Here is a 14,585-nt window from a genome sequence, read left to right as displayed (position 1 = left end):
CATAGCGTCTTTACGCTCGGTGAATATTTTACGTTTTAACAAAGACCTAGTTTAGTAATACTTGCATCGCAGACAAGTAAATCGAGTTCAACTTAGACTTTGGAGGAAAGTACATTTGTTATCCCGTTGACCGTGGATTCGTTTTCGACCCTAAGACCATTGTCATTAGTGTCTAATCACCGCGGTTACTTGTCAATTCTGCAGTATCCACACTTGTACTAATAATCATATTTGTACTAGTAAATATTTTCTCTATTGCATAACAACAATATCTAAACCAAATGAAGATTCGTTACACGTCCCTGACCGTAATCATAATGTGAACCCGACATACATATCTACGAGTTATAGTTCATATACAGTATCATAAATGTGGCGCGTAAATTAAGAATCCCGAAATTCGGAAATAGTATTTCATAATAATTGGTACATACTAAACGCGTATTTAAAGTTTTACGATATAACGACAGGTATTGTGCAATGACTTTTTGTTTTTTTTTATTAGCATATAGCATCGTAGGAGATGAAAATCGGATCTGTAGTGAACGTGTTAATTCCGTCCAGATCATTCGCGTCATTCACTGAAATCTTCGTTCGTTTCTTTGCAAGAAAATCGAACGAATTCAGAATCGAACGTTCGCGTAAATAGGACGAGCAGATTGAAATGAGACGCTTGTTAGTCTTACTCCTTACACGAGACGAACTTTCGAGCAATTAATTTCATCGCACGCTTCGTTAAAATTTTTCCAGCCGGTTCCACGACGTAAAATTGATCCAAAAGGGAAATATTTAAAGAGATACTCATCGTTCTGACATTCATTGCAAGTATGCACGATTGTATAAGTGTATTATTACGCGTGCACATTTATGAATACAGACCTGATGATATCAATAATCTACAGCACTGAATAAGTTGAAAAAGCGAATAGTGTTACGTGCGACGTCCTTCATTGTCTGACCGTCAAGGCTCAAGCACCATTAGACAGACCCTGAATAAACCTAAGGCCCCACCATAAACCGAATCTTATTAGCTTGCAGGAACCTTTAATCCTGCAAGTATTTTCGGTTTATAGCTGGTACTTAAAACAGTCCTTAGGTCTATTGCACGTTCTTATAAATTACGGAGAAACAGGTAGTTACCTAATGGGAAAAACGAATAATTGTCTAACGGAAAAGCTGATTTTTCCCATAAACAATGTCGCCCATGAGTCACGTTGGTAGGAGCCTTCTTCTTCTATCTTCATTCCTAACGTTGGTCATAACCAATCGGCATCGCGGATAGTTACCCTCACTTTCCTGATGAAAAGTGTGAGCAACGAATCCACCTTCTTCGTTCAAAGCTTTCCTCTGTAATCACATAAGAACGAACTTCACTTCTTCTACGACATCAGGAGGGTCAATTCAACTTCTTCTACTTGCGCTCTAAGACTTGTTCCACAGTAACATTCAAGTAACAGTTAAAGCTCATCAGTGAGTCTATCAACTCGAGTCAGAGGACAGTGCAAGGAACAGCAGGAGTCAGAACTCAGAATCTATAAGTCGAAGACAGTCATTCGACAGAAGATACATCATCACCATCGTCAACACGAAAGGAGTCTCAGGTCGTACTCGTTCGTAGTTGTCACTGCACATACGCAATCTTGTATTACATTGAAGTTGTTGGATCATTCAAATATATAATAACCTGTTAATAGCAGCGTTATATTCAATCAACCACCCTTATTATCCCGAAGAAATAAGGAATCGAACGATTCGTGGCGTCGATTAGTCAAATCGTAACGAAAATTTACGGCTTCTGTTGGCGGCGCGCTTCTTCGAGATCACGTCTCCCCGCGAACGTTCTGAAGTTCAAATAGTGAATATAATATTCACAAATTTTATGTTGCGTTTAAATTTTCTTCCATATGATGATATTTAAGATATAAAATTTGAATCTTTGTCGTTGAATGTTTATGCTTTTATAAGAGATTTAGAGATACAAAAATGCGCAGAATGCACGCGCTACTAAAAATTATATAAGATATCCAAAGTATAGTATAAGTTATAATATTTACAGGATGAAACAAACCTCTGCTTAGATTCTTCTGTTTCTTTAATTGTACTCATTAAAGCATGTACTTGCGCAAACATCCATAGTCTAATGATCGTAAAAAAATAATTCACTGGTGCCAATTATACAATGCAAAGTTGCGAGCGCGAAATTATTACGAAGAACCCTTCATTACAGCAATAAAGGGTAGTACACGTGCAGTCATCGAACGCACTGGTGAAATCGATTCTCGTTCACCAGCAAATAGATTAAAAGCACGCGACGATAAAAGTTTCACACTCGATTCGTCGACGTATCTTTGATTTTCTTTTTTGATGATTTTCTCTTTTTAGTCCTTTTATCCTTCTTTCTCCTTTTTATTCGTCAAATGGTCATCGAGCAAACCGAGAGACAATAATAGAACAAATAAATTCGTTCCTATCGGAATAAACGCGGCCGTTGCAAATTGAAAAATGACAATTTGTTTTAATTAACGTGTCGATGCGTTCTCATTAATTCAACGGGCACTATGCCGCTGCTCCGCCCGTGATTTTCGCTTTATTTATTGAAATTAAAACCGTGGCTTTCATTAAATATCGAGAAATCACGGTCCGTCATTTTCTAGCTGGCTGCGAATGCACCCTGGAATTCATTTCATCCACGCTATGGAGCGAATCAAGATCGAATTCGAGATGGTTTCAGTCGTTTGATGGGAACGGTTTGCCATTGGTATTTGGCTGTTTTGAATTGGTAAACTAATCGTGAAGCACTTGTGGACGTGGATCTTGAAATTGCATTAGTAGGTACGCTTCCGCCCGGGATTAATAAATCAACCGACACTTATTTATTTTTTGAACAAAATGGTTTTTTAGAATGTGAATACGACTTTCTAGATTGATTTCGTTCGTCTATAAGTAAAACTCCATTTATATAAATTCTATTTATTCAAGCATCCGATTAAATGAATTCTTCCGTGTTGAAACCGATCTTTTAAACGTGAACTACTAAATCAATCACGAATCAGTGCACTCCTATTATACGAGCTCGAATACATACGAATTATTTGTTGCCCAAAAAGCTCATATAAGTTTTGGATTTGTGGGGTTTTATTATATCGAGTGGAATTGCAATACGCAAGACTTTATGCTATAAAATAACCTATATTATGTTATAAAGTATTATCTACGTGGATTAATAAAGTATCAATTAGCATTTACTTTAAATGTTGAAATTACATATTGCGAAAGATACGCGTATACGTTTGAGCAATTATTTTGTCCAAAGGCAAGTGTCAGATAACGTATGGACGGGAATGTAATTCAAGTTGCAATTTCCAAGGACTGGATCAGTGATTTTCAACTGTTCTCGACTCGTCGCACACATATATTAATCACTAAAATTCTACGGCTCACGGAAAAGGAAAAGGAAAAGAGGTCAGTGCCTCTGATTGAAAGATTAAGTACTGCACGTTTTAAAAATTCCTGCGGCATACGGATGGAATGTTACAAGTCTGGATTTATGGTTTTGAGAGATCTCAGGCAGAGGAAATTGGCTTCTAGATATACTTGGAATTTTTATTTTTACTTTTATGATTCTTTCGTATAATCGCTCTCATAAATATTGGAACACCTACGAAAACCAAAATAAACGAAAGAACTTATTCAGAACTTATTGAAAACTCTGAAATTATTATTTCGTTTGGAACTTTGAAGTATGAGGAATCTAAACACGGTGTCACAAAATATAGGATTGACTTTAGACATGGAGACGACGAGAAGTTTTTTAGAAACACATTGACATTTGTATTTTCATAGGTTCTATTTTATAATACTACTTTTACATTATTCATTTGGGTTATCTATCTGGAACTTCAAATATACTGGTGTATCTTGCTATCTAATATAAAAATCCAAAACCTAAAAATCGTTTCAGGTTAATCAATACACAACCTATCTTTTTTAAGTGTTGAAAGAAGTGGGTCGAATCTAGATTTAGTTTCGGATCGATATCTGCTTTTTATTATTCATAATATCATAGTCGAGAGTATTTTAATATTTTCACGAATATATATTCAATGAAATTATAATTATTAACTGAATACTGATGCGGCAAAATGAAAATTCTTGAATAGTTTCTTTTTGAAACAGAAAGAAAGAAAATTTAAACTCCGTTCAAAAAAGAAAAACACTAACATATCACCGCAATTGAGAACAATTTACATGATGTTCATACACTTTCAATAACCCGACAAAAATCTGTTCTGACGAAAAATTGTCAACAAATTCTTATTTAATAAAAAATCGGAGTCATTCTTGTTTTGTTAAAATAGCACCATACAATTCTTCCTATACGATATCGCAGATAACGTCGAGAGAAATTCATCAGCAAAATCGGATTAATTTTCCTTACTTTTTAATAAATAGTCCATACCATTTTCTTTTGTTTTAAACCACACTTTTACATTTTGCTTCTTTAAAATAGCTCGATACGATTCTTTCTGTCAAGTACTGTAGGCAATGTCAAGACAAATATCAGATTAGATTTTCTTATTTTCTAATAACTCGCGCCACTAATACGATCCTCTTAAAATCTATCGTGAATTTGTATGTACAAGTTTCAATTGTTTCAAGACACAGTTGAAATTAATGTACTGTTTCTTCAATTCTCTAGATTCCTTTCCTATCCTATTCTACTATACTATATCAAACCACTCGACTCGGTTCGATCGCGAGCCAATCGACGATAGTCCGCGATTTCGACGCAGTCGAGAGTGGCCCTTAGATTGCTTCTTTTCGAGATGTTGAAGCAGGACGATTGTAGCAATTAGTGCTTAATTGCCGCTGCTTCGAGGCCACTGAAAACGGTGGCCAGGATAGTCCTTGAACCATTTCCTTGCTCTTCAAACAAGGCAAGGCAGCTGGTTTTCCTTCGATTTATCATGCACAATATAGACGGCTATACGATCTTGTCCGAAGGAACGGAACAGGGGAAGACACGACGTTAATCCGACCACTGAAAATTTAATAAGCCCTGTGTCGTCGGTTGCAACGTTCGGTTTCAGTGAAATAATTTTGCGGTGAAGATGGCGACTCGTCGTTTTAATTCCTGTTCTCGAGGACGGCCGGCCGAGGACATTCTGAATTTAAGCTACGGTTTAATCATTGCTTCGAGACAAGGGGCTGATTGAATATCGAATTAACATGTCCCGTGATAATTTCGAGGGCGAGGAACTTTCCAGATATTTTTAATTAGATTAGCTTTCGTTGGCTTCCGAAAATGATTTTCCCTCTATTTAGAATTTCAATTGAATCTTTCAACTAATTTTGTATCATTTGTTATTCATTTATCGTTCCAATTGTGCGTGCAAATGAATGAATGTTGTAAAAATTCGAAAGATGAATACACGAATTATCTAGTAGTCATTCCTTCGATAAAATAATAGGTACATCCGAGATGATAATAGATTCAACAAATGATCGATCCGCTATTTTTGCAGAAATTTAATGTTTTTCAAATATTCCATGATTTTTCTTATTTTAAAATACATCATTCTGATAATGGTAATAATACAATATGATACAATACAATACAATACAATACAATACAATATAATATAATATAATATAATATAATATAATATAATATAATATAATATAATATAATATAATATAATATAATATAATATAATATAATATAATATAATATAATATAATATAATACAATATAATATAATACAATATAATATAATACAATATAATATAATACAATATAATATAATACAATATAATATAATACAATATAATATAATACAATATAATATAATACAATGCAATATAATACAATGCAATATAATACAATGCAATATAATACAATGCAATATAATACAATGCAATATAATACAATGCAATATAATACAATGCAATATAATACAATGCAATATAATACAATACAATATAATACAATACAATATAATACAATACAATATAATACAATACAATATAATACAATACAATATAATACAATACAATATAATACAATATAATATAATATAATACAATACAATACAATACAATACAATACAATACAATATAATACAATATAATATAATATAATATAATACAATATAATACAATATAATACAATACAATACAATACAATACAATATAATATATAATATAATATAATATAATAATATTATAATAATCTGTGCTAATAAATAGTTTGTATATATTAAAGGCAGAATATTAACGTTAATCATCCCACGTCGAAGAAACTTTATTTCGTCGCCAATTCGTTACAATTTTTATATTTCTATAATGAGTATCTCGATGAGAATCAGATCCTGTTTTACGCGAGTTTTCCTAACTCGTTTCGTGGCAATTAACGAAAACTTGATCATCCAAACATGCTAAGATTCAACGTTTACAGCGATTCGAAGTCGGCTCGCGAACTTGTGAGCTGTCGAAGCCGGAAGTTCGCCACTTTGCATTTTGCACCGACGCAGCGTCGAAGTTACGAACGAATTGGTTTGTTGAGGGTTGTTTACGAATCAAGAAGAGTATAAATCAACCTTTAATATCAACAACAGTTAATTTACCATTGAAGTAATGAAATATTTGCTTCTTTGCCTGAGAAAGACCAAGTCTCAAAATATCTTGCGAGTTTTTTCTTCTTTCTCTTCAGCCTTACTAACGATTTAGTTTCTCGTTCGTTGAGATTCTTGACCTTTATAGACTGCTGAATGCGCCACAGATCCAAAGAAAGATTGACAGAGTAAGGAATTATTTTACAATTGTTTACGATGTATATAAAAGAAATTGTTATAGACATTTAATTCAACTATTTGAAAGGAATATTTGTTATTGTCATTGTCATTCTGGAAACTTTTCAATCTGGCCCTCGTAAGTTGAAGTTAGCAATAGTGAGGTGGAAATTTTAAGAGATCTTTCAATTTTTCAGTCTTAAATCATTCAGTGTATAACGTATTGTATTAATTGTTTCTTATAGAAAATTACGTTTAACAGAACAGTCTTCTTTAGAAATTTATTTCGTTCCAGAGTTGAATTCGACGTCTCCGTCGACAGGCGAACTGGGTGAATTAGTCGAAGACGTCGAGAACGACGAATTAACCAAGGACACAGACGACGATGAAGATGCTGTCGAGGATATCCTTTACATGCGTGGCGCATCATTCACGATACACCTGGACCCGCCGCCAGAAAATTCAACTACAAATTCCACGAAAATCAGCGAGGAAACTGGCGCTGCTCTCGATCGAGTCGAGCTACGAGCCACGTCTCAGGTTAGCGATAAACTTTTCTCAGAGGCGTATAATACGATACAACATAATGAAGCTTGAAATTGTTTCGGAAATTCATAAATTAGCTTATGCAACAAACTGATTGATATAAATCGATTAATTAATAAGTGATAATATTGATATTATATTATTTGTTAAGTTAATAAAAACATCCCTTATCCGATTCAAAACGTTATCTGTGGCCAGATTAACATTATCGAATTAGAATCTGCTTTACTACCTGATTTCATCAGTTAACTATCACAGAATATTCACAAAAGTTCAGTATGGTATTTAACCATGTTTTATATATTTTTAAAAATATTGTGTTATTCCAAATGTGTTATTCCAAGTGGTATTTTTGATCAGTCGATGTATTTTATTATATTCCGTACGTTTATTACGCATTTTTGCATAAAACTTCCTAAGAATTGCTGCTTTAAGTTTTACATCAAACGTAGCGATTAAAGAAAAAATCTGTGGCATTGATCAATAGAAAGTGTATCGTTTTACAGGAAGAAAGAAAGACTTTTTTATAAACATGTAATATCTTCGAATATTTCCCCCTCACTACAAACTTTTCAAACATCCCTATACAAATAGAGTTTTGCGAATAAAATTTCTATTTTTTGAATTTTGCGTTACGAATCATAAGTCTCGAGATAGAAAAAATTGTTTCCGCCTCGAAATGACAAATCCTGTTTTATCCTCTTTTTTTGTTTTTATTTTTTTTTTATTCTGCTGCGATCTCGTTCCTTGTAACTCTGAATGATCGATCTAACAACCGTCGATGCGCAGTTATCCGAGCGGGATTTGTCCGGAAGCGTTCGAACGCAATTTTGCGATTCGTTGTTTATTATCATTCCTCGTCGGTTCGTCGTATTCATTCCGCGTGTTTCCCTCTTTTTTCGTATTTTTTATTTTTTTCTTTCTATCTTTATTATTTTATTATTAACTCTAAAACGTAAACGTAGAATATCGCGCGGTTCAAAAGTAATCAGGGTAATTGGAAAATTGGTGCAGCTATTCGCTGGATGTACATATATAGCTGCAGTCCGGAGTTCAGCTCTATAATAGCGAAATGAATCCGTATGTATCCATTCTCGTTGGTTTTTCTGCGATCCACTTGAACCTTTGGGTTACTAAAAACCCTATCCACTGGTTGTTACTCGTCATGGAAATTTTGATTGTAATATTCGATATACACTGGCCGTAACAAGCATTGATACATCATTTATTATTATATTTACATAATTTATATATATTAATTACAGTATTTATATTATTTATTGTAGCATTTGCATGGTAATTAATTACATTCAGATATATTGAATTTCGTATTGTAGTATCGTGGACGAAAGGTCTAAGAAATATCTAAGAACATGTGCGTGGTGGGGCTAAGACAAAAGACAAGGGGTTGATAAAGGACAAAGACGAATTAACCAGTCAGTGTGAGTTGAGAAGTCAGAGAGTGCGAATTGCGTTGTCGCGGGAGTATTGCTAGCGTAGTCGAGAGAGCGTTGGATCCGTGGTGACGAAAGTAGCAAATTAACTATCTAGTTGTTTTAATTATAATACGTTATTGTGATTAGTTCATGTTAAATAACTATCGTTTTCTGTTTAACCAACATCTGTTTAATCCATTAATTGTTAACAAACTAATTGTAGTAAAGATCCTACGGTATTATGTAGTACTATACTTTCGTATGACTACAAAAGTCTAATACTCTCAAAATCAAACGTAGAACGAGATAGAAAAATGCTTCGTTGGAAAATAAGGACGTGTATGAATGCTTTCTATAACCATTGTATATATGCAGACTTGTTCACATCAGATGTTTGATGAATTTGAGGACAGTGTTCTTACATTCCATTATTTTGTATAGTTAATAGAAGCTTAATAAGACGAATATACTCGGGTTCCAAACAGATATAAAGTTATATACCAGGAAAACTTCTCTACTGGAATATTGACATTACGCCAAACATATCAGTTACGTATGGTTAGTCGAATCGACAGATTTGGTTTCCTCGCTCGCGAAATTGGAACGCCCGATGAATTATTTTCAATTTCGGCACCTGAAACGTCAAAAACTATAAGGTGTATTTGAATGAAGTTATGAACTTATTAATTATTTATCGTCCGCGATTGCCATTTGGAAGTTTTATTTATTTTAAGCTAGATAATACATCGTTAAAGCAGAGTAAGACATTCCATAAGCTTTACTTTTCTGTGCATCGCAAACAGTCGATAGCAATGTTAATCATAATACATTAATTATGGATAGGGAAATTCAAAGAGAAATAGGAAGTTAAAATATAACACGACTTTTCGAAAGGTAGAGAGAGCTAAAACGCGTTTCATGAGGCTTTCCTTCCCTCATTTCAATTAATCCTCAATAAAATTTCAAAGTCTCTGAAAACTACACTTCTTATCCGCGCCTAATCTCATTTCCCTATGAAAAACAGAGAAAGAAGAGTGGAAACACGGCTGTTTTAAAAAGCCCCGCTCGTTTCCACACAACCCGGACTTCCTCCGGCCTCGTTCACCAGGTCTTCCGGCTAAAAATGTCGCGACGCGTGCAACAGGTTCTCCGTGCACCATCTCCGTTTCGTTTGTGCCATCTCGAATCATTTCTGTTTCCCTCCAAATCTACGCTAACACTAAAGAAACAACTCTCTTCCTCCACTTCCTTTCAAATCTACGTTAGCATCAAAAGAACGAGCAAAGAAGAACCTTTACTTATATTCAAAGCTATGTTAACACCAAAAGATTATGTTTGCCTTTACTTCTTTCCAATCCTATAGTGTACATTAATACGCGAAGGATAATTTTCTTCGTTATATCTCTGCCCTTATTTATTTATATAAAATCACCATATTACTTACTTCGAAAATTTATCTATTTATTCACTCGTTTTAATAATTCTCCATTTTCCTTCAAATCTATTACTGAAACGAGGAAAACAAGCCACTTCTCTACATATGTATTTCCAAAGTTACATTGGAAATCATAGAAAAATCACCTTCTTTCGTACATTGCTGTAAAGTTAACATTTAGAAAACGACTCCTTTCTTTACTTTTTTTCAAATATAAATAGGATAATACCAGACAATTCTTTTTTTTACTTAGTCTAATGGAAATCTACATTAAAAGCAAAAGCTATTATCTTTCTCTCCGCTTCCATTTAGGTTAATCGATAAAAATACCGATATTTCATCAATGTCTCGCAAAGCTATTCCACCCGAGAAAAGAAAATGAATAAAATAATTTCTTACAAATCTAAATCAAATATAGATGCATGTTAATTTATCGAGGAACAATTCATTGTCTATTCAGGGTCCGAATTTGGAACAGAAGCTACCATCCACGATGGAGAGTATAGTGAGCACGGAACCAGCATGTTCACTAGATTGTGGCCCAGCCGGAAACTGCTATATCGAGCAGAACCACGGGGACGACGTCGACCTAATCGACGACGATGACGCAGACGACGTAGACGACGATGCCTCGATGGCCATGGATCTCGAAGGAAACGACGTGGCACCGAGACGGAAGCAAGGATCGTTCAGGCAACGGTGTCAATGCCCCCTTGGCAGAGGTGGAGATCGATGTCAACTCGGTGAGTGATATTTTTCAATTTGAATACAAGCGTACGTCTAATACATGGCGGTTACAAAAAATATTTGTATCTCTACGTATATTATATACATCTACGTATATTATTGCATTTAGTATTGTACGTATAGTACAATAGGAAAAAGAAAGTCTAAAGTTGCTCGAGTTTAAGGAGTTCAAGTTTAGCAAAGTTTAAAATTGCACAGTTGCTATTTGAAAGAACTTGTTTGTGTATATGCATGTATTAGCAACTGCTGTATCAGCTATCTTTCATCATGTTGCTGATTTATTTATTTCGAAATATATATTACATTTATTCGCCGCTCTTGTCAAATATTATTCTGTTTTGTAAAATTATGCTATTCTTCCTACCATTTATATCTCAATTTTGCATTGTCCGCTACTGTACATACTGGTTAATTAAATCCAACTGTAATAAATTTCATATTATTTGGTAGTACTTTCAAAAATTTTACAATTTTTGCGAAAATTGCAAAAATTTGTTATTATGGAAATAATATGTAAAATCTAATTAAAAAATGTTTCACTGAAAGATAAAGGTTTGTACAGATACAACTGTTTTTACAAGCATGGTTCGCGTTCTGCCTTGTGCTTTTCACTATTTGATACTATATACGTATGATCGAATACGGGGTCGAAAGTATCTCGTGCAGAAGTTCGTTGACATCGAGAGTGCATAGGGCTCTTGGACGAGAGCCAGTGCTCGACTTGAGCGAGAATTCATCAGCGTGTGACACTCGAGAAATCGATCGCCTGGGGATTTCACAGGGGAGCACATTTAATTATCCAACTGGACCTTTCGGTAGGGTTGAAAAGGGGTTCGAAGTTCAGAATACTGGAACGGATACTGTAGCATGCGGTGCTATTCTACTATACAGAATTTAAACGACGGAAAAAATCAATCATTCTTACTTCTGCAAGTAGACCAATCTATTGTAACAAAATCGTGGCAGTCTATAACGATTTTTAGATAAGAAAGGATTATATTTGCCATATGAAAGGCACATTTGGTCAGTACTTTATATTTGACTAAAAGATTTTCATAGCATTTTAAAGGATATTCTTCTATATGATTAAGTAATGAATTAACTAAATAATAATTTCTACGTATAATTATTACATAATCTGTCGTCTATGTGTCTAATCATAATTATATCTATAGAAATATCTACATATCTAGAAATAATAATACAGTAATAACAAAAGATAATTTGCCATTTGTCTAATATAGTATTGTTGAGAATTGCGGATCTTAATTGCCGAAATAAAAGTAAAAGAACGCTAAGGTTACACTTAGAATTTATATTAAAATAGTTTTAGATTTATTTAATAAGCGATTCCCAGGATCCTCATCGATATACATTCGCACGCGTCTCAGCACTCTCTTTGTCTCACCATCTTTCATACCACACTGCCAACGGAACAGTTACATTCGTCTGTTTTTCGAGACGCCGCGCACACACATACTTCCACACACTCATATTCACATACGTGTGTCACTACTACGTGGCCAATCTAGTCTAGCACACAAAATTATACATATCTCAATAAGTATGTGTTCTGACATGTTGCAATTAGGAAATTGAAATTTCTGCATATGGTCCTCGTTTAATATCTAGGGGCTGTTATAATAAAGATATAAAATTAAAGATAATCTTCGATAAAATTATGTTAACGTCATAATTGTCCATTGCTCACCAAAATTGCTTCAATTTCGCGAATAAGCGAAGCGTTAAGAAGCCGTTGATCGGCACACAGGCAGATTTAGAAGACAACTCATCAGAACAGGGAACCGTGTTGCCGCTCTAGTTTGCGGTATGGTGCCACGTGATTTTGCACCAACACACGCGTCTGCGAATTGCAAATTCCGTTCACCAGGCCACTAGGGTTCGTCCGGGTTACAACACTTTGATCTTAGAACCATTACTCCACAGTATCGCTCAACTGCAGCGGGTGACACAATTCAATTCAACGCGAGACCATCGTGCAATTAGAGTTTCACCATGCTAACGCAATTATATGCGCTCGACGTTTAACTTTGTTCTAACGTGCCCTGCCGTGCTGTGAAATGATCGTTAAAAACGATTTTCCAAATGAGCGCGTCCCACATCCTCTGGAAATTTGAAATTTCACTCGCTTTAGAATTGCGCGATGTTTCATTGAAGGTTACATCATGAGGGTTTGCGGGTGTTTTTATCGAATTTTTTATTTTAACTTTAACCCCTTGATGAAGATAACAGAATAAAATGTGACGATGTGTATTAAATCGTTGAGAGTTTCGTGAAAATTATTAGAGGTTAGTAGAAATTGGATAATGTAATGATACTGGATAATGAGATAGTGTAATTGAGTAGAGTGCTTTTTAATGATAATTATTCGGTGAAATTTACGAATATAGTCGAACGTAGTATTATTTAATTGGTTCAATTTATAAAATGCACAAGATGAATTTGTTAAAACCGTTTTCACTTTATTGTTGAGACATTTCTGCACCATCGATGATCGATGATCTTTGTTTCACGGGAAATGCTGATACCACAGCAAGCATTTTTGTTTCCCACGATGCGACATTTTTGTTAGCGCGGTTCCGGTGAAAGGTCTGTGAGTATACCTTCGGTTGCGTTCTACCATCGTATCGATGCGGTGATAAACAGTTTTATTTCATCGAATATCGTTATTCTATATTACAATATACACTTTTATTTTACAGCAGAATGATACAAATAAAGGGAAACGTAGATTCGGGAATGAAATTGTAGATCGTAACATATAAATTATACATTTCCATGGAAAATTTTTAGGCGCATGGAGAAAAAAGATACTAGATATAGCGTAGTTATTCAAGTTGATCAAATTCGGGACAAATGCTTCGGGCAAATGACCTCCGCTAGAAATAAGAAAAAATAAAGAAGAAAGAAGAGGAAAGAAATGAAAGATTAAGATTTCGATAAAAATGTTAAATATATAAACAATTAAAAATATTTCACAGGACACTAATAAGCTCCATCAATTCTATAAATATCTTTTTAGAGCAATTCCCTGGATAAATACGAATGTTATATGTACACCAATTTCCTCTATCAATTCTGTTCAAACCAAATCTCGTTAAACTACCGAGCTACAAATACAAATAAAAAAAGAAAATCATAAACTTTAATTCAACAGATCTAGTCTCAATTCGTCAGAATTCGGAGATGCCTGGCATAATAGCTGGTGAACAATTTATCGGGCACAGAAGTGAAACGAATCGGTGGTTGAATTTCCCACGAACCGGTGAATTCTAGTTTGCTTATCATTTATTTATTTTTCGCGGCGTTTATCGCGAAACTGCGAGATAACCGCCGGGGAACGTATCGGCGAAGTCGAACGAAAAGCCGGATGAAGCTTGAAAGCACGATAATCGACGAGAAGGTAGAGCGAATTCTTGCCATTCCCTCTGACCTAAAACCCACCGCGAACATAAGCAGACGATCCCTCGAATCCTCCAATTCCTGTTTTCCTCTATTACTCGAATAAATAAATAAACACCACGATCCAGTATCTATCGGTGTACTTAGTTTTCCTGATATTTTTTGAACGATTAAGGAAATAGAACGGAGAGACAGAGAGGAGGAAAA

At 34.5% G+C, this 14,585-nt stretch overlaps 1 protein-coding gene across 5 annotated transcripts in view; it reads left to right on the top strand.

Annotated features, from left to right (window-relative positions):
* LOC117158163 (pikachurin) overlaps positions 1-14,585 on the top strand; it is a 262,596-nt gene that overhangs the window by 109,337 nt on the left and 138,674 nt on the right. For all 5 annotated transcript variants that reach the window (XM_033336804.2, XM_033336803.2, XM_076624242.1 and 2 more), the window contains 2 exons: positions 7,087-7,331; positions 10,669-10,951. In XM_033336804.2, the coding sequence (XP_033192695.1) occupies positions 7,087-7,331; positions 10,669-10,951 (528 nt within the window). The remainder of the gene's footprint in view (positions 1-7,086; positions 7,332-10,668; positions 10,952-14,585) is intronic.

This window comes from Bombus vancouverensis, chromosome 14, assembly GCF_051014615.1.
Source record: "Bombus vancouverensis nearcticus chromosome 14, iyBomVanc1_principal, whole genome shotgun sequence".
Taxonomy (NCBI): Eukaryota; Metazoa; Arthropoda; class Insecta; order Hymenoptera; family Apidae; genus Bombus; species Bombus vancouverensis.
Note: the sequence above shows the minus strand (reverse complement) of the source record. Positions and strands in the feature narration are given on the sequence as shown.